A 21,656-nucleotide genomic window follows, 5' to 3' on the forward strand; every position below is an offset into this window, starting at 1 on the left:
GATGTGGTACATATGTACAATGGAATATTACCCAGCCATAAAAAGGAACGAAATTGGGTCATTTGTAGAGACGTGTATGGATCTAGAGACTGTCATACAGAGTGAAGTAAGTCAGAAGAGAAAAACAAATATCATATATTAACGCATATATGTGGAACCTAGAAAAATGGTACAGATGAACCAGTTTGCAAGGCAGAAATTGAGACACAGATGCAGAGAACAAATGTATGGACACCAAGGGGGCAAAGTGGCAGGGGCGGGTGGTGGTGGTGGTGTGATGAATTGGGAGATTGGGATTGACATGTATACACTGATATGTATAAAATGGATGACTAATAAGAACCTGCTGTATAAAAAAATAAATAAATTCAAAAAAAAATACATAGTGACTCTATCTCCAGTATTGCTTTTGGCCTCAAAGTCTGTTTTGTCCAGGATCAATATAGGTCTGCCAGTTTTTTTCTAGCTATTATGGCGTGTGTTTTCTAAACCTTTTACTTTCGAACTATCTGTACCTTTATGTTTTAGGAATGCGTCTTTCAAAAGTACATAGCTGAATTCTAAAACCAGTCTGACAATCCATATTAGCTGAAACATTGGTTCATTTGTAATTATTTCTACCTTATTTTGTGCCTTTACTTGTCCCACCTTTTCTAAAATTTTCTCTACCTCTCTTGCTATGTTTGGATTATTTTTTTCAGTTAATTTTTCTCTCTACTAGTTTGAAAGGTTTACCTTCTGTTTCTATTTTTATGATAGAAGCATTAAGTTACATTAGTTAACTTAGTGTAATTAACTAACACAAACTCCAAACACTCCATCCCAATCTATAAGCTTTGTTATCCAGTATTTTAGTTCCATCTTTTTGGGGGGAAAGAGGAGCTGGTGATTCACTTTATTTTTTTAAAACTTTTTATTTTGAACTAATTTCAGACTAACAGAAAAGTTGCAAGAAGAGTACTAAGAATTCCCTTCACCCAGATTCCCTAAATATTAATATTTTACCGAGTTTGCTTGCATCATTCTCTTTCTTTCTCACTCTTTCACGTACATATACATACATGTTATTTTTTCAGAACCTTTTGAGAGCATGTTACAAACCTGATGCCCTTTTGGTTCTAAATATTTTACTGTTCATTTCCTAAAATCCAAAGGCATTATTTTATATAACTATAGTATAGTGAGTAAAATCAGGAAATTAGCAATGATACAACCCTATTACCTCGCCTGCAGATCTAATTCAAATTTTGCTGATTGACCTAATAATGTCCTCTGAGGGTGGGCTGGGGGGGGCCCACATTTCTATGGTCCAGGATCCAATCTAGGTTTATACATTGAATTTAGTCATCTTGTTTTATTAATCACTTTTAATTTGAATAGCTCTTCACTCTTTTTTTTTGTCTTTTGAGAACTTAACATTTTAGAAGAATAGTATGTCTCTCAGTTTGGGTCTGTATGATGTTGCCTCAGATTTGGGCCATGCTTTTCGGCAGGAATGCTAGAGAAGTAATGTGGCACCCTCCTCAGAGTGCTGCATCAGAACTCGTGTGATGCTGACTGGTTGCTTGCTCAAGGGAATATCTGCCAGGTTTCTCCACTACCTTTCCCTCTGTAATGAATAAGTATTTTGTGGCCCAATACACTAGTCATTATTATTATTCTTTTAATTAATCAAATTTTATCTACATTTGCCCATACTTTACTAGCTTATTTATTATTTTTTTAATTAATTTATTTATTTATGGCTGCGTTGGGTCTTCACTGCTACGTGTGGGCCCTCTCCAGTTGTGGCGAGCCAAGGCCACTCCCTGCCACGGTGCATGGGCCTCATTGTGGTGGCCTCTCCCGTTGCGGAGCATGGGCTCTAGGTGCATGGGCTTCAGTAGTTGTGGCTCATGGGCCTAGCTGCTCTGCGGCATGTGGGATCTTCCCGGACCAGGGCTCAAACCTGTGTCCCCTGCATCGGCAGGCGGATTCTCAACCACTGCGCCACCAGGGAAGCCCTTTACTAGTTTATTGATTCACCATTTCTTCTGGAATTTTAGATCTTGTATCTGGGATCCCTTTCCTTCTGCCTAAACTATGTCTTTTAATATTTCCTTTAGTGAGGGTCTATTGGTGACAAATTCTCACAAGTTTCTATTTGTCTGAAAACACCTCTGTTTTTTTCCTCATTGTAGAAAGATATCTTTACTGGATATACAGTTCTAAGTTAGAAATTATTTACTCTAGAACACTGATGATAGTCCACTGTTTTCTGGCTCCTATTACTGCAGTTGGGAAGTGAGCTATCAGTTTAATTGCTACTTCAAGAGTAGTATGTCTTATTTCTCTCCTGTTTTAAGATTTTTCTCTTCGCCTGTGGTAGCATTACGGTATGCCTAGGTGTGGATTTCTTTTTATTTATCCTAACTGGGATTTTCTGGCCTTTCCAAATCTGTGGTGTAGTGTCATTTTCACAAGTTCTGAAATTTGTTAGTAATTACCTCTTCAAACATTATGTCTGCCTCATTCTCTTCTTTCTCTCCCTTAGGAATTCTCATTTTATTAAAATTAGATTTTACTACTCCATCCTTCGTCTCTTTTAACTATCGTTAAGGGCTCCAGCTTGGGGGCCATCTTGCATTTTGGACCATTTCTTCACTTCTGTCTTCCAGCTCATCACTTCCCTACTCAGTTGTGTCAAATATGCTGTTAATTTCTTTCAGCATTATTAGTAGGTTTGACTCTGCTCTCTGTTGTTTCACCTAGCTCTATTTTGTTTTATCATGGGATTTGAGATTTTTGACTGTGAGCCAATATTTCTTGTAACTTTTCTTCTGGGACTCTGTTGAGTCCTGGATTGAAGGTGGATTTGCATTTGCTTCTGTCAGGCATCCAGGGCACTACCAATCCAGGACCAATTTAAACTAAGTATTGTGTATGTAGCTTTTGAGGACCATCCAGGAACTATGAAATCAGACTGGGAAGTATGTGTGAGGGTCAGTCTATGGTTATAAATTTTTAGGGAACTATGTTTTCCCCCTCCGCTTAGCTTTGAGACTTTCTTTTTCTTTGTACTGTTGGAGAGTGTGGTGAGCAAGTTCCTCATTTAGGGTCTCAGCTTTAGCCAGAAGTTTTCCTTCCTGTTCCCCTGTTTATATGAATCCTTGGCTTTGTTTTTTTGTCTTCTGCACCCCATTTGGCTATAAAAACTGAAGCTCAACGTCACTGGGTTCAGCAAACGCCCTCCAAGTGAGTCTTAGCTTCAGGGTTCTGCTTCATTCTCTGAGTTCCTGTTTTCACTCAGTTTATGGCCTCTGAGAAGTTCTTATGTATTTATTTAAAATATTTTAAAATATAATTTATCCAGGGCTTCCCTGGTGGTGCAGTGGTTGAGAGTCTGCCTGCCGATGCAGGGGACACAGGTTCATGCCCTGGTCTGGGAGGATCCCACATGCTGCAGAGTGGCTAGGCCCATGAGCCATGGCCGCTGGGCCTGCGCGTCCGGCGCCTGTACTCCGCAATGGGAGAGGCCACAGCAGTGAGAGGCCCGCGTACCACAAAATATATATATATATAATTTATCCAGCATGAAGCTCAATCAGAGCAACCCGTCCAAAACTGCTAGAAAAGAAAGTCTCTTTCATTTTACAGATGAGCAAACTGAGGTTCAGAAAAGCTAAGCAACTCACCCCAAAACATAGAGAGTAAATAGTAAAGTTGGGATTGAACCCAGGCAGAGACACTGAAACATGTATTTCAAAACTAAAGTCTAATTTACCCAAATTTAAGTCACATGAATTAATCTACATGTAGATTTGCAAATGTCAACTTGGGTGTCGGAAGAGTGAAACATAAATCTCAAAATTGTTTCCTATTATAATCCTTGAGGAAGCAGGATGGAAAAGAATTATATTAAAACTGCCTCCATTTTAATAAAGTTTAAAATACCTAATAAGGGCTTCCCTGGTGGCACAGTGGTTGAGAGTCCGCCTGCTGATGCAGGGGACACGGGTTCGTGTCCCGGTCCGGGAAGATCCCACATGCCGCGAAGCGGCTGGGCCTGTGAGCCATGGCCGCTGAGCCTGTGCGTCCGGAGCCTGTGCTCAGCAACAGGAGAGGCCACAACAGTGAGAGGCCCGTGTACCACAAAAAAAAAAAAAAAAAAAAAAAAAAAACCTAATAAATATATACTGTATATGTACGTGTGTGTAAGTGTGAGTGTGTGTATGTGTGCGATCTTTGATGGTGGTGATCAGAAAATACCGCAAATCACAAATGCCCAATGAGAACAATCTGAGACTGTCAGGTTTTGTTACAGTTTAAACAAATGAACTGAATTTTTAATTCTCAGTGTGTAGTTATCACTACGTGTGGAAGAGTATGTAAATCATAGTGAAGACGCCCTATCTCCCCAGCCATCTAATTCTTCTTCCCAGGAGTAACCACTTTTAACAGTTTCTTCAGTAACTTTTAAACCATATTACATTTCCACAGCTGAGGAGACAAATGAACTTACCAATTCTGCTATGTGAGCCATGGGCCAAAAGAGCCCTTCTCTCTAGTCTCACCAATCCAACTTTCACATCTAATATTTCCCACTGCTGTTTATACGGCTCAAACATATATCCAAGTTCTCTCCTCCCCTCCCTCCGCCCCCCCCACCCCAATCACTGTGCACCAGGGATCTGAATCCACATTTCTTTGTTTACAATTCAAGATTCTATTCTGCATAGTGTATCTGTCTAATAATTACCTCTCTGATAGTTACTAATGTTAGTTAATAAAGAGACTTCAAAGACATTGTTTCCATAAAGAATCAACAAAACTAAAATATAAATCAACTGTCATCACACGAAGCTTGCTCTGAACTTACAGGGATTGTGCAGCTGTCTGAATCTCGAGACATAAATCCAACATTGCCTAAGTGAAGGATGCCAGCAAGTATTCGGAAAATTCCCATCTGATAAGATTCACTAATTCCTGAAACAACAGAGTAAATGAACAAGTGATCAATTTCAGAACAGGAACCAAACAATTATAGCAGACAATTTAAAGCCCATCTTTAACTCTTGAATGCCAGATGTTGTACACATTATAATGTGTCATAGTTAACAACACTTTCATCTTTGTTGACATTAACACATAATACACTTTAGCATTATGGTTGAGAGCATGGGCTGTGGAATGAGACAGACCTCAGCTTGAGGCCTGGCTCTGCTCCTGACCTGCCATCTCACATTGGCAGGTAACTTCACCCTTCTATCCTTCTGTTTTCTCATTTGAGATACAGGGACAATAGGGACTATCTCAAAGGGAGTTTGTAAACATTAAATAAGAAAATACACATAGTAAACTTAACAGACTATGTGACACATGGTATGTGCTAAACAAACTATCATCATCACTGTCACACACTGAATTTAAGTATCTCGTTAACATTATTACCTTTTTTATTGATCTCTACTCCAAATGCAAGTTGTAGCCCAATAAGGCTTTTTTAAGTCAGATTATTTAATTACTTCTTCTAACTACAGACCAACTGTAAGTCAAAGAGACCCCAAGATTAGAAGTGCTCAGGCTGGTGTTGCACCCCAGCCTGATGAGCGAGTATCTAAACGCAGAATTAGAGCAGGACCTGAAGGATCAGGCAGGATGAGAAAGCCGGACAGCCCTTGGTATTTTACCAGCTCAGGCTTCATTTTTCAATAAGGTAAGATTTTTCCAGAATATTACATATAAATTATATTCAAGTAAAAATAGTAAAATGATTTCCAAATATGTAACTATATACAGAGTAACTGACAGTTCATCTTACAAGGAATGTTTCTGCCATCTCCTGCATTATGGCTCTTTCAAATTTGCAATTTTCTATTTACAAACAGAGTTAGCCCTGGAAGTAAAGCAGTGTTTCTCAAACTATAATATGCATATGAATCACCAATGGATCTGGTTAAATTGCAGATTCTAGTTTAGTAGGTCTGAGACAGGGTCTGAGATTCTAAATTTTTGCAAGCTCCATAGTGGTCCTGGACCATACTTTGATTAGCAATGCTTTTAAATTAAATTAACTCACCTCAGGTTACCCCTCAAAGTACCAATATATGACTTTAGAATTATTCATATTCTGAAGCTTTTAAATAAATAATTCAACACTAAAAGTTATATAACTACATTTCTAAAGGTCGATTTATTTATATGTAGATCCAATATTTTTTTAAATCCAGAAACAAGACAGTGACATGAGCTATTTCAGAAACAGAATAAACTACATGTAATACAGTGTTTTGTCACCAAGCCAGCTCAACCACATTGCCAGGCCACAAAAGACACCCAAAACGAAAAAACAAACACACAAAAATCCTATAAAACATGAGTTTTTGTGTAGAAACCCATTTCATTTGGCTCTAGCTTTCAGATTTTGCAAAAATTTAAGTAAACAGTCCCACATCCCCTGATGCCCTCAATGTTTTTTTTTTTTTAAATGTATACACTGATATGTATAAAATGGATGACTAATAAGAACCTGCTGTATAAAAAAATAAATAAATTCAAAAAAAAATACATAGTGACTCTATCTCCAGTATTGCTTTTGGCCTCAAAGTCTGTTTTGTCCAGGATCAATATAGGTCTGCCAGTTTTTTTCTAGCTATTATGGCGTGTGTTTTCTAAACCTTTTACTTTCGAACTATCTGTACCTTTATGTTTTAGGAATGCGTCTTTCAAAAGTACATAGCTGAATTCTAAAACCAGTCTGACAATCCATATTAGCTGAAACATTGGTTCATTTGTAATTATTTCTACCTTATTTTGTGCCTTTACTTGTCCCACCTTTTCTAAAATTTTCTCTACCTCTCTTGCTATGTTTGGATTATTTTTTTCAGTTAATTTTTCTCTCTACTAGTTTGAAAGGTTTACCTTCTGTTTCTATTTTTATGATAGAAGCATTAAGTTACATTAGTTAACTTAGTGTAATTAACTAACACAAACTCCAAACACTCCATCCCAATCTATAAGCTTTGTTATCCAGTATTTTAGTTCCATCTTTTTGGGGGGAAAGAGGAGCTGGTGATTCACTTTATTTTTTTAAAACTTTTTATTTTGAACTAATTTCAGACTAACAGAAAAGTTGCAAGAAGAGTACTAAGAATTCCCTTCACCCAGATTCCCTAAATATTAATATTTTACCGAGTTTGCTTGCATCATTCTCTTTCTTTCTCACTCTTTCACGTACATATACATACATGTTATTTTTTCAGAACCTTTTGAGAGCATGTTACAAACCTGATGCCCTTTTGGTTCTAAATATTTTACTGTTCATTTCCTAAAATCCAAAGGCATTATTTTATATAACTATAGTATAGTGAGTAAAATCAGGAAATTAGCAATGATACAACCCTATTACCTCGCCTGCAGATCTAATTCAAATTTTGCTGATTGACCTAATAATGTCCTCTGAGGGTGGGCTGGGGGGGGCCCACATTTCTATGGTCCAGGATCCAATCTAGGTTTATACATTGAATTTAGTCATCTTGTTTTATTAATCACTTTTAATTTGAATAGCTCTTCACTCTTTTTTTTTGTCTTTTGAGAACTTAACATTTTAGAAGAATAGTATGTCTCTCAGTTTGGGTCTGTATGATGTTGCCTCAGATTTGGGCCATGCTTTTCGGCAGGAATGCTAGAGAAGTAATGTGGCACCCTCCTCAGAGTGCTGCATCAGAACTCGTGTGATGCTGACTGGTTGCTTGCTCAAGGGAATATCTGCCAGGTTTCTCCACTACCTTTCCCTCTGTAATGAATAAGTATTTTGTGGCCCAATACACTAGTCATTATTATTATTCTTTTAATTAATCAAATTTTATCTACATTTGCCCATACTTTACTAGCTTATTTATTATTTTTTTAATTAATTTATTTATTTATGGCTGCGTTGGGTCTTCACTGCTACGTGTGGGCCCTCTCCAGTTGTGGCGAGCCAAGGCCACTCCCTGCCACGGTGCATGGGCCTCATTGTGGTGGCCTCTCCCGTTGCGGAGCATGGGCTCTAGGTGCATGGGCTTCAGTAGTTGTGGCTCATGGGCCTAGCTGCTCTGCGGCATGTGGGATCTTCCCGGACCAGGGCTCAAACCTGTGTCCCCTGCATCGGCAGGCGGATTCTCAACCACTGCGCCACCAGGGAAGCCCTTTACTAGTTTATTGATTCACCATTTCTTCTGGAATTTTAGATCTTGTATCTGGGATCCCTTTCCTTCTGCCTAAACTATGTCTTTTAATATTTCCTTTAGTGAGGGTCTATTGGTGACAAATTCTCACAAGTTTCTATTTGTCTGAAAACACCTCTGTTTTTTTCCTCATTGTAGAAAGATATCTTTACTGGATATACAGTTCTAAGTTAGAAATTATTTACTCTAGAACACTGATGATAGTCCACTGTTTTCTGGCTCCTATTACTGCAGTTGGGAAGTGAGCTATCAGTTTAATTGCTACTTCAAGAGTAGTATGTCTTATTTCTCTCCTGTTTTAAGATTTTTCTCTTCGCCTGTGGTAGCATTACGGTATGCCTAGGTGTGGATTTCTTTTTATTTATCCTAACTGGGATTTTCTGGCCTTTCCAAATCTGTGGTGTAGTGTCATTTTCACAAGTTCTGAAATTTGTTAGTAATTACCTCTTCAAACATTATGTCTGCCTCATTCTCTTCTTTCTCTCCCTTAGGAATTCTCATTTTATTAAAATTAGATTTTACTACTCCATCCTTCGTCTCTTTTAACTATCGTTAAGGGCTCCAGCTTGGGGGCCATCTTGCATTTTGGACCATTTCTTCACTTCTGTCTTCCAGCTCATCACTTCCCTACTCAGTTGTGTCAAATATGCTGTTAATTTCTTTCAGCATTATTAGTAGGTTTGACTCTGCTCTCTGTTGTTTCACCTAGCTCTATTTTGTTTTATCATGGGATTTGAGATTTTTGACTGTGAGCCAATATTTCTTGTAACTTTTCTTCTGGGACTCTGTTGAGTCCTGGATTGAAGGTGGATTTGCATTTGCTTCTGTCAGGCATCCAGGGCACTACCAATCCAGGACCAATTTAAACTAAGTATTGTGTATGTAGCTTTTGAGGACCATCCAGGAACTATGAAATCAGACTGGGAAGTATGTGTGAGGGTCAGTCTATGGTTATAAATTTTTAGGGAACTATGTTTTCCCCCTCCGCTTAGCTTTGAGACTTTCTTTTTCTTTGTACTGTTGGAGAGTGTGGTGAGCAAGTTCCTCATTTAGGGTCTCAGCTTTAGCCAGAAGTTTTCCTTCCTGTTCCCCTGTTTATATGAATCCTTGGCTTTGTTTTTTTGTCTTCTGCACCCCATTTGGCTATAAAAACTGAAGCTCAACGTCACTGGGTTCAGCAAACGCCCTCCAAGTGAGTCTTAGCTTCAGGGTTCTGCTTCATTCTCTGAGTTCCTGTTTTCACTCAGTTTATGGCCTCTGAGAAGTTCTTATGTATTTATTTAAAATATTTTAAAATATAATTTATCCAGGGCTTCCCTGGTGGTGCAGTGGTTGAGAGTCTGCCTGCCGATGCAGGGGACACAGGTTCATGCCCTGGTCTGGGAGGATCCCACATGCTGCAGAGTGGCTAGGCCCATGAGCCATGGCCGCTGGGCCTGCGCGTCCGGCGCCTGTACTCCGCAATGGGAGAGGCCACAGCAGTGAGAGGCCCGCGTACCACAAAATATATATATATATAATTTATCCAGCATGAAGCTCAATCAGAGCAACCCGTCCAAAACTGCTAGAAAAGAAAGTCTCTTTCATTTTACAGATGAGCAAACTGAGGTTCAGAAAAGCTAAGCAACTCACCCCAAAACATAGAGAGTAAATAGTAAAGTTGGGATTGAACCCAGGCAGAGACACTGAAACATGTATTTCAAAACTAAAGTCTAATTTACCCAAATTTAAGTCACATGAATTAATCTACATGTAGATTTGCAAATGTCAACTTGGGTGTCGGAAGAGTGAAACATAAATCTCAAAATTGTTTCCTATTATAATCCTTGAGGAAGCAGGATGGAAAAGAATTATATTAAAACTGCCTCCATTTTAATAAAGTTTAAAATACCTAATAAGGGCTTCCCTGGTGGCACAGTGGTTGAGAGTCCGCCTGCTGATGCAGGGGACACGGGTTCGTGTCCCGGTCCGGGAAGATCCCACATGCCGCGAAGCGGCTGGGCCTGTGAGCCATGGCCGCTGAGCCTGTGCGTCCGGAGCCTGTGCTCAGCAACAGGAGAGGCCACAACAGTGAGAGGCCCGTGTACCACAAAAAAAAAAAAAAAAAAAAAAAAAAAACCTAATAAATATATACTGTATATGTACGTGTGTGTAAGTGTGAGTGTGTGTATGTGTGCGATCTTTGATGGTGGTGATCAGAAAATACCGCAAATCACAAATGCCCAATGAGAACAATCTGAGACTGTCAGGTTTTGTTACAGTTTAAACAAATGAACTGAATTTTTAATTCTCAGTGTGTAGTTATCACTACGTGTGGAAGAGTATGTAAATCATAGTGAAGACGCCCTATCTCCCCAGCCATCTAATTCTTCTTCCCAGGAGTAACCACTTTTAACAGTTTCTTCAGTAACTTTTAAACCATATTACATTTCCACAGCTGAGGAGACAAATGAACTTACCAATTCTGCTATGTGAGCCATGGGCCAAAAGAGCCCTTCTCTCTAGTCTCACCAATCCAACTTTCACATCTAATATTTCCCACTGCTGTTTATACGGCTCAAACATATATCCAAGTTCTCTCCTCCCCTCCCTCCGCCCCCCCCACCCCAATCACTGTGCACCAGGGATCTGAATCCACATTTCTTTGTTTACAATTCAAGATTCTATTCTGCATAGTGTATCTGTCTAATAATTACCTCTCTGATAGTTACTAATGTTAGTTAATAAAGAGACTTCAAAGACATTGTTTCCATAAAGAATCAACAAAACTAAAATATAAATCAACTGTCATCACACGAAGCTTGCTCTGAACTTACAGGGATTGTGCAGCTGTCTGAATCTCGAGACATAAATCCAACATTGCCTAAGTGAAGGATGCCAGCAAGTATTCGGAAAATTCCCATCTGATAAGATTCACTAATTCCTGAAACAACAGAGTAAATGAACAAGTGATCAATTTCAGAACAGGAACCAAACAATTATAGCAGACAATTTAAAGCCCATCTTTAACTCTTGAATGCCAGATGTTGTACACATTATAATGTGTCATAGTTAACAACACTTTCATCTTTGTTGACATTAACACATAATACACTTTAGCATTATGGTTGAGAGCATGGGCTGTGGAATGAGACAGACCTCAGCTTGAGGCCTGGCTCTGCTCCTGACCTGCCATCTCACATTGGCAGGTAACTTCACCCTTCTATCCTTCTGTTTTCTCATTTGAGATACAGGGACAATAGGGACTATCTCAAAGGGAGTTTGTAAACATTAAATAAGAAAATACACATAGTAAACTTAACAGACTATGTGACACATGGTATGTGCTAAACAAACTATCATCATCACTGTCACACACTGAATTTAAGTATCTCGTTAACATTATTACCTTTTTTATTGATCTCTACTCCAAATGCAAGTTGTAGCCCAATAAGGCTTTTTTAAGTCAGATTATTTAATTACTTCTTCTAACTACAGACCAACTGTAAGTCAAAGAGACCCCAAGATTAGAAGTGCTCAGGCTGGTGTTGCACCCCAGCCTGATGAGCGAGTATCTAAACGCAGAATTAGAGCAGGACCTGAAGGATCAGGCAGGATGAGAAAGCCGGACAGCCCTTGGTATTTTACCAGCTCAGGCTTCATTTTTCAATAAGGTAAGATTTTTCCAGAATATTACATATAAATTATATTCAAGTAAAAATAGTAAAATGATTTCCAAATATGTAACTATATACAGAGTAACTGACAGTTCATCTTACAAGGAATGTTTCTGCCATCTCCTGCATTATGGCTCTTTCAAATTTGCAATTTTCTATTTACAAACAGAGTTAGCCCTGGAAGTAAAGCAGTGTTTCTCAAACTATAATATGCATATGAATCACCAATGGATCTGGTTAAATTGCAGATTCTGGTTTAGTAGGTCTGAGACAGGGTCTGAGATTCTAAATTTTTGCAAGCTCCATAGTGGTCCTGGACCATACTTTGATTAGCAATGCTTTTAAATTAAATTAACTCACCTCAGGTTACCCCTCAAAGTACCAATATATGACTTTAGAATTATTCATATTCTGAAGCTTTTAAATAAATAATTCAACACTAAAAGTTATATAACTACATTTCTAAAGGTCGATTTATTTATATGTAGATCCAATATTTTTTTAAATCCAGAAACAAGACAGTGACATGAGCTATTTCAGAAACAGAATAAACTACATGTAATACAGTGTTTTGTCACCAAGCCAGCTCAACCACATTGCCAGGCCACAAAAGACACCCAAAACGAAAAAACAAACACACAAAAATCCTATAAAACATGAGTTTTTGTGTAGAAACCCATTTCATTTGGCTCTAGCTTTCAGATTTTGCAAAAATTTAAGTAAACAGTCCCACATCCCCTGATGCCCTCAATGTTTTTTTTTTTTTAAATAAACTTTTATTTTATTTTTGGCTGCATTGGGTCTTTGTTGCTGCACATGGGCTTTCTCTAGTTGGGGCGAGCGGGGGCTACTCCTCCTTGTGGTGTGCGGGCTTCTCATTGTGGTGGCTTCTCTTGCTGCAGAGCACGGGCTCTAGTTGTGTGGGCTTCAGTAGTTGCAGCACGCGGGCTCAGTAGTTGTGGTGCACAGACTTAGTTGCTCCGTGGCATGTGGGAACTTCCCTGCCCAGGGCTCGAACCCGTGTCCCCAGCATTGGCAGGTGGATTCTTAACCACTGCGTCACCAGGGAAGTGTGCCTTTACTTGTCCCACCTTTTCTAAAATTTTCTCTACCTCTCTTGCTATGTTTGGATTATTTTTTTCAGTTAATTTTTCTCTCTACTAGTTTGAAAGGTTTACCTTCTGTTTCTATTTTTATGATAGAAGCATTAAGTTACATTAGTTAACTTAGTGTAATTAACTAACACAAACTCCAAACACTCCATCCCAATCTATAAGCTTTGTTATCCAGTATTTTAGTTCCATCTTTTTGGGGGGAAAGAGGAGCTGGTGATTCACTTTATTTTTTTAAAACTTTTTATTTTGAACTAATTTCAGACTAACAGAAAAGTTGCAAGAAGAGTACTAAGAATTCCCTTCACCCAGATTCCCTAAATATTAATATTTTACCGAGTTTGCTTGCATCATTCTCTTTCTTTCTCACTCTTTCACGTACATATACATACATGTTATTTTTTCAGAACCTTTTGAGAGCATGTTACAAACCTGATGCCCTTTTGGTTCTAAATATTTTACTGTTCATTTCCTAAAATCCAAAGGCATTATTTTATATAACTATAGTATAGTGAGTAAAATCAGGAAATTAGCAATGATACAACCCTATTACCTCGCCTGCAGATCTAATTCAAATTTTGCTGATTGACCTAATAATGTCCTCTGAGGGTGGGCTGGGGGGGGCCCACATTTCTATGGTCCAGGATCCAATCTAGGTTTATACATTGAATTTAGTCATCTTGTTTTATTAATCACTTTTAATTTGAATAGCTCTTCACTCTTTTTTTTTGTCTTTTGAGAACTTAACATTTTAGAAGAATAGTATGTCTCTCAGTTTGGGTCTGTATGATGTTGCCTCAGATTTGGGCCATGCTTTTCGGCAGGAATGCTAGAGAAGTAATGTGGCACCCTCCTCAGAGTGCTGCATCAGAACTCGTGTGATGCTGACTGGTTGCTTGCTCAAGGGAATATCTGCCAGGTTTCTCCACTACCTTTCCCTCTGTAATGAATAAGTATTTTGTGGCCCAATACACTAGTCATTATTATTATTCTTTTAATTAATCAAATTTTATCTACATTTGCCCATACTTTACTAGCTTATTTATTATTTTTTTAATTAATTTATTTATTTATGGCTGCGTTGGGTCTTCACTGCTACGTGTGGGCCCTCTCCAGTTGTGGCGAGCCAAGGCCACTCCCTGCCACGGTGCATGGGCCTCATTGTGGTGGCCTCTCCCGTTGCGGAGCATGGGCTCTAGGTGCATGGGCTTCAGTAGTTGTGGCTCATGGGCCTAGCTGCTCTGCGGCATGTGGGATCTTCCCGGACCAGGGCTCAAACCTGTGTCCCCTGCATCGGCAGGCGGATTCTCAACCACTGCGCCACCAGGGAAGCCCTTTACTAGTTTATTGATTCACCATTTCTTCTGGAATTTTAGATCTTGTATCTGGGATCCCTTTCCTTCTGCCTAAACTATGTCTTTTAATATTTCCTTTAGTGAGGGTCTATTGGTGACAAATTCTCACAAGTTTCTATTTGTCTGAAAACACCTCTGTTTTTTTCCTCATTGTAGAAAGATATCTTTACTGGATATACAGTTCTAAGTTAGAAATTATTTACTCTAGAACACTGATGATAGTCCACTGTTTTCTGGCTCCTATTACTGCAGTTGGGAAGTGAGCTATCAGTTTAATTGCTACTTCAAGAGTAGTATGTCTTATTTCTCTCCTGTTTTAAGATTTTTCTCTTCGCCTGTGGTAGCATTACGGTATGCCTAGGTGTGGATTTCTTTTTATTTATCCTAACTGGGATTTTCTGGCCTTTCCAAATCTGTGGTGTAGTGTCATTTTCACAAGTTCTGAAATTTGTTAGTAATTACCTCTTCAAACATTATGTCTGCCTCATTCTCTTCTTTCTCTCCCTTAGGAATTCTCATTTTATTAAAATTAGATTTTACTACTCCATCCTTCGTCTCTTTTAACTATCGTTAAGGGCTCCAGCTTGGGGGCCATCTTGCATTTTGGACCATTTCTTCACTTCTGTCTTCCAGCTCATCACTTCCCTACTCAGTTGTGTCAAATATGCTGTTAATTTCTTTCAGCATTATTAGTAGGTTTGACTCTGCTCTCTGTTGTTTCACCTAGCTCTATTTTGTTTTATCATGGGATTTGAGATTTTTGACTGTGAGCCAATATTTCTTGTAACTTTTCTTCTGGGACTCTGTTGAGTCCTGGATTGAAGGTGGATTTGCATTTGCTTCTGTCAGGCATCCAGGGCACTACCAATCCAGGACCAATTTAAACTAAGTATTGTGTATGTAGCTTTTGAGGACCATCCAGGAACTATGAAATCAGACTGGGAAGTATGTGTGAGGGTCAGTCTATGGTTATAAATTTTTAGGGAACTATGTTTTCCCCCTCCGCTTAGCTTTGAGACTTTCTTTTTCTTTGTACTGTTGGAGAGTGTGGTGAGCAAGTTCCTCATTTAGGGTCTCAGCTTTAGCCAGAAGTTTTCCTTCCTGTTCCCCTGTTTATATGAATCCTTGGCTTTGTTTTTTTGTCTTCTGCACCCCATTTGGCTATAAAAACTGAAGCTCAACGTCACTGGGTTCAGCAAACGCCCTCCAAGTGAGTCTTAGCTTCAGGGTTCTGCTTCATTCTCTGAGTTCCTGTTTTCACTCAGTTTATGGCCTCTGAGAAGTTCTTATGTATTTATTTAAAATATTTTAAAATATAATTTATCCAGGGCTTCCCTGGTGGTGCAGTGGTTGAGAGTCTGCCTGCCGATGCAGGGGACACAGGTTCATGCCCTGGTCTGGGAGGATCCCACATGCTGCAGAGTGGCTAGGCCCATGAGCCATGGCCGCTGGGCCTGCGCGTCCGGCGCCTGTACTCCGCAATGGGAGAGGCCACAGCAGTGAGAGGCCCGCGTACCACAAAATATATATATATATAATTTATCCAGCATGAAGCTCAATCAGAGCAACCCGTCCAAAACTGCTAGAAAAGAAAGTCTCTTTCATTTTACAGATGAGCAAACTGAGGTTCAGAAAAGCTAAGCAACTCACCCCAAAACATAGAGAGTAAATAGTAAAGTTGGGATTGAACCCAGGCAGAGACACTGAAACATGTATTTCAAAACTAAAGTCTAATTTACCCAAATTTAAGTCACATGAATTAATCTACATGTAGATTTGCAAATGTCAACTTGGGTGTCGGAAGAGTGAAACATAAATCTCAAAATTGTTTCCTATTATAATCCTTGAGGAAGCAGGATGGAAAAGAATTATATTAAAACTGCCTCCATTTTAATAAAGTTTAAAATACCTAATAAGGGCTTCCCTGGTGGCACAGTGGTTGAGAGTCCGCCTGCTGATGCAGGGGACACGGGTTCGTGTCCCGGTCCGGGAAGATCCCACATGCCGCGAAGCGGCTGGGCCTGTGAGCCATGGCCGCTGAGCCTGTGCGTCCGGAGCCTGTGCTCAGCAACAGGAGAGGCCACAACAGTGAGAGGCCCGTGTACCACAAAAAAAAAAAAAAAAAAAAAAAAAAAACCTAATAAATATATACTGTATATGTACGTGTGTGTAAGTGTGAGTGTGTGTATGTGTGCGATCTTTGATGGTGGTGATCAGAAAATACCGCAAATCACAAATGCCCAATGAGAACAATCTGAGACTGTCAGGTTTTGTTACAGTTTAAACAAATGAACTGAATTTTTAATTCTCAGTGTGTAGTTATCACTACGTGTGGAAGAGTATGTAAATCATAGTGAAGACGCCCTATCTCCCCAGCCATCTAATTCTTCTTCCCAGGAGTAACCACTTTTAACAGTTTCTTCAGTAACTTTTAAACCATATTACATTTCCACAGCTGAGGAGACAAATGAACTTACCAATTCTGCTATGTGAGCCATGGGCCAAAAGAGCCCTTCTCTCTAGTCTCACCAATCCAACTTTCACATCTAATATTTCCCACTGCTGTTTATACGGCTCAAACATATATCCAAGTTCTCTCCTCCCCTCCCTCCGCCCCCCCCACCCCAATCACTGTGCACCAGGGATCTGAATCCACATTTCTTTGTTTACAATTCAAGATTCTATTCTGCATAGTGTATCTGTCTAATAATTACCTCTCTGATAGTTACTAATGTTAGTTAATAAAGAGACTTCAAAGACATTGTTTCCATAAAGAATCAACAAAACTAAAATATAAATCAACTGTCATCACACGAAGCTTGCTCTGAACTTACAGGGATTGTGCAGCTGTCTGAATCTCGAGACATAAATCCAACATTGCCTAAGTGAAGGATGCCAGCAAGTATTCGGAAAATTCCCATCTGATAAGATTCACTAATTCCTGAAACAACAGAGTAAATGAACAAGTGATCAATTTCAGAACAGGAACCAAACAATTATAGCAGACAATTTAAAGCCCATCTTTAACTCTTGAATGCCAGATGTTGTACACATTATAATGTGTCATAGTTAACAACACTTTCATCTTTGTTGACATTAACACATAATACACTTTAGCATTATGGTTGAGAGCATGGGCTGTGGAATGAGACAGACCTCAGCTTGAGGCCTGGCTCTGCTCCTGACCTGCCATCTCACATTGGCAGGTAACTTCACCCTTCTATCCTTCTGTTTTCTCATTTGAGATACAGGGACAATAGGGACTATCTCAAAGGGAGTTTGTAAACATTAAATAAGAAAATACACATAGTAAACTTAACAGACTATGTGACACATGGTATGTGCTAAACAAACTATCATCATCACTGTCACACACTGAATTTAAGTATCTCGTTAACATTATTACCTTTTTTATTGATCTCTACTCCAAATGCAAGTTGTAGCCCAATAAGGCTTTTTTAAGTCAGATTATTTAATTACTTCTTCTAACTACAGACCAACTGTAAGTCAAAGAGACCCCAAGATTAGAAGTGCTCAGGCTGGTGTTGCACCCCAGCCTGATGAGCGAGTATCTAAACGCAGAATTAGAGCAGGACCTGAAGGATCAGGCAGGATGAGAAAGCCGGACAGCCCTTGGTATTTTACCAGCTCAGGCTTCATTTTTCAATAAGGTAAGATTTTTCCAGAATATTACATATAAATTATATTCAAGTAAAAATAGTAAAATGATTTCCAAATATGTAACTATATACAGAGTAACTGACAGTTCATCTTACAAGGAATGTTTCTGCCATCTCCTGCATTATGGCTCTTTCAAATTTGCAATTTTCTATTTACAAACAGAGTTAGCCCTGGAAGTAAAGCAGTGTTTCTCAAACTATAATATGCATATGAATCACCAATGGATCTGGTTAAATTGCAGATTCTGGTTTAGTAGGTCTGAGACAGGGTCTGAGATTCTAAATTTTTGCAAGCTCCATAGTGGTCCTGGACCATACTTTGATTAGCAATGCTTTTAAATTAAATTAACTCACCTCAGGTTACCCCTCAAAGTACCAATATATGACTTTAGAATTATTCATATTCTGAAGCTTTTAAATAAATAATTCAACACTAAAAGTTATATAACTACATTTCTAAAGGTCGATTTATTTATATGTAGATCCAATATTTTTTTAAATCCAGAAACAAGACAGTGACATGAGCTATTTCAGAAACAGAATAAACTACATGTAATACAGTGTTTTGTCACCAAGCCAGCTCAACCACATTGCCAGGCCACAAAAGACACCCAAAACGAAAAAACAAACACACAAAAATCCTATAAAACATGAGTTTTTGTGTAGAAACCCATTTCATTTGGCTCTAGCTTTCAGATTTTGCAAAAATTTAAGTAAACAGTCCCACATCCCCTGATGCCCTCAATGTTTTTTTTTTTTTTAAATAAACTTTTATTTTATTTTTGGCTGCATTGGGTCTTTGTTGCTGCACATGGGCTTTCTCTAGTTGTGGCGAGCGGGGGCTACTCCTCCTTGTGGTGTGCGGGCTTCTCATTGTGGTGGCTTCTCTTGCTGCAGAGCACGGGCTCTAGTTGTGTGGGCTTCAGTAGTTGCAGCACGCGGGCTCAGTAGTTGTGGTGCACAGACTTAGTTGCTCCGTGGCATGTGGGAACTTCCCTGCCCAGGGCTCGAACCCGTGTCCCCAGCATTGGCAGGTGGATTCTTAACCACTGCGTCACCAGGGAAGCCCCTGAATGTATGTTTTAAATAGCTTTACTGAGGAATAATTTGCATACCATAAAATTTATCCATTTTAAATATGCAATTCAATGGTTTTTAGTAAATTTACAGTTGTGCAACCATCACCATAACCTAATTTCAGTACAGTCCCCATCACCTCCAAGAGAAACACTGTACTCATTTGCTGTCCAACTGTGTTTTATAAAGAATCTAAAAATAAATTTAAAACAAAACACCAAAAATGAATGTTAAATCTCTCAACAATTCTCACCACTTAATATGAAGCTAAGCCAATATTCCAATCAAAGGTTGCTTGAGTCAAAAAGCTATTGCTTCTAAAAATTCAAGAATAAGATTACATACCTAGCAAAGTGCAGGCCTGCCTGGTTTGTGCCATCTCCTTGGCATCATCTACTCCTTCAATCACAGGACTGCCACCTTGCTTCGTGTAATGAAAGTTATTTGCGTCTCCTGAAAATAAGGAAAGTTTTTTTAAAAGATTTGCAGTCTATGAAAAGGCCTTGACTTCTAACCTTATGTCCACTCTGAATTAGAGGCAGTGACAGCACTATTCAGTGTATAGAGTCTGAAGTTTGACTTCCTGTGTTTTTAGTTATATTTTAATACAAGACTCAAAATTAAATAACGGAGTGAAATGTTTGTATAATTTGTGAAATGAATAGTCCTTTCCTAAAGGTTTTATTCCAATCTACAGGCTAGGATAATTTCTTCAAACACTTTACTCCCTTCTTCATAGAGTTCCACCTATGGAACCTCATCGATTTCCACCACGTAAACTCCTTTACATTTTTTTTCCTTTTAATCAAGGCAAATTTCAAACATATACAACAGTACAGAAACTAGTATAATGAGCCCTTGTGTACTCATCACTCATCTTAAACAAGTATCAACTCAAGGCCAATATTGTTCCATTTATACAGCCACTCACCACTTCCTCATCCCATGAGTTATCTTGAAGCCAACTGTAGGCCTCTTATCATTTCATCCATAAATATTTCAGTATGAGATAATCTCCTTTTTAAGAAGTAAATTTGTGAACTCAGAAATTAACATAAGACAATACCAGCACAATAAATCTAGTGCCACATTCATACCTAATCGCAGCATTTTAAATTCAGGTAACTTTGCTGAGGCACAAAGCTGATAGAAGATATGATAGTTTCTCTCCTCTTCTGCCTTTGAAAAAAGAAGAGTTTTCAATTACAGCATTTTAATCTAAAACCCAGAAAATTCAATCATAAAAATAAAAATTTAATTATCTCATTTGATGAAATAAACTGTCCTCTCCCAAATTTCCTAATACATATCTATGATTATTAAACCCTGTGATTTATTGGCTATGTGCATCTGTGTGAGTGTGTATCTGTTGGTCACATTCAAAATAATATACCTGATAGTCATGCTTTTTGAACTAGTGAACAGCTTGCTATATGGCACTGTCATAAGAGATTAGTGCCTTTGGGGGAAGCTAAAACCTTTTTATTTTTTTCCCTGCAATACTCAATATTTTCTCACAGTATTTTCTTAGATTCATGGTCTTCCTAAGACTTTTGACTAGAAAAAAAAAATCTCATTTTTGCCATATTTTAGACTGGACCATCTACTGCAGTTGTTTGTAAGAAATCCACAAATGCACTACATCATCCATATCATTTTAGTTTATATATTTAAAAATCAATAAAATTTTTTTAATAGAAAATAAATCATGTACAATTCTAAGATCATTTCTTACTATTTTCCGACAGTCTTTTTCCATATATATACTTTAAAAATACAGTTGTAATAATATTGTTTATACAATATTATTATACTCTATTGTCATATCCTTGAATTCTGCAGTGTATTCAGTTAACTGAAGAATAGAGCAAGTAAGGCCAAGGTCAGGTTTGATGCCCAACAGGGGCTGGTATCTGGTAAAGAAAACTTAGTTTTCTGTGTTTAATGCACAGAAGACACTAAACAAATTAACAATATACCAATGACCACAAGCATGAATAGGCAAGAGGTCAGGTGTTTCAGTACACAGACAACTAGAAAAGCAGGGGGATCTGCAGAAATGCTTTGGTCATCTTTGTACATGAAGGACAATATCAAGTATGCTCTTTCTGACTGTTTGACTCACTTTGATATAACCAAACATCCACAATATTATATAGCCCTGTGGGTTGGGGAACAGCTAGAATTGATTCAATGTTTCTAGACAAGACAATAAGGATTAGGCCTTAACATTCTGTCTTAAGCACTACTAGCCTCTGGTCACCATACCCATTTTCCCTTTAATCGTCTACCTGTCAATCAAATCTGTACTATTTAGACTCAATCTTCTCTTAGATCTACATATATTTCCCCCATTGTTTCCTCTGGCTACTAAACATTTTGTTTTGGACCTATTCAAGTATACATGCGTGCGCAGTAACACTGCTCTGCGTGTATCTAGATATTAGAACATTGGAGGAGGGTGACTATTCCTTCGCTATACAAATCAGGTATTACATTTAGGTAGCCACAAATCAGGCACACCCCCAAAGTCAAAGCCAGGATAGCTCTAGGCTGCCCAAACTCATGA

The 21,656-nt window shown here is 38.6% G+C and overlaps 1 protein-coding gene across 5 annotated transcripts in view; it reads right to left on the reverse strand.

The window, feature by feature from the left end:
* The window catches only part of MYO5A (myosin VA), a 223,820-nt gene that overhangs the window by 96,870 nt on the left and 105,294 nt on the right, over nt 1-21,656 (reverse strand). For 4 of the 5 annotated variants that reach the window (XM_024128874.3, XM_024128873.3, XM_024128872.3 and 1 more), the window contains exon 1: nt 4,859-4,961. In XM_024128874.3, the coding sequence (XP_023984642.1) occupies nt 4,859-4,945 (87 nt within the window). In that variant the 5' untranslated portion in view covers nt 4,946-4,961. Of the gene's footprint in view, nt 1-4,858; nt 4,962-17,164; nt 17,272-19,432; nt 19,541-20,184; nt 20,267-21,656 lie in introns of those variants that run through there. The other variant, XM_055087944.1, reaches the window with a different exon arrangement.

The sequence above is a fragment of the Physeter macrocephalus genome, chromosome 11, assembly GCF_002837175.3.
Source record: "Physeter macrocephalus isolate SW-GA chromosome 11, ASM283717v5, whole genome shotgun sequence".
Lineage (NCBI taxonomy): Eukaryota > Metazoa > Chordata > Mammalia > Artiodactyla > Physeteridae > Physeter > Physeter macrocephalus.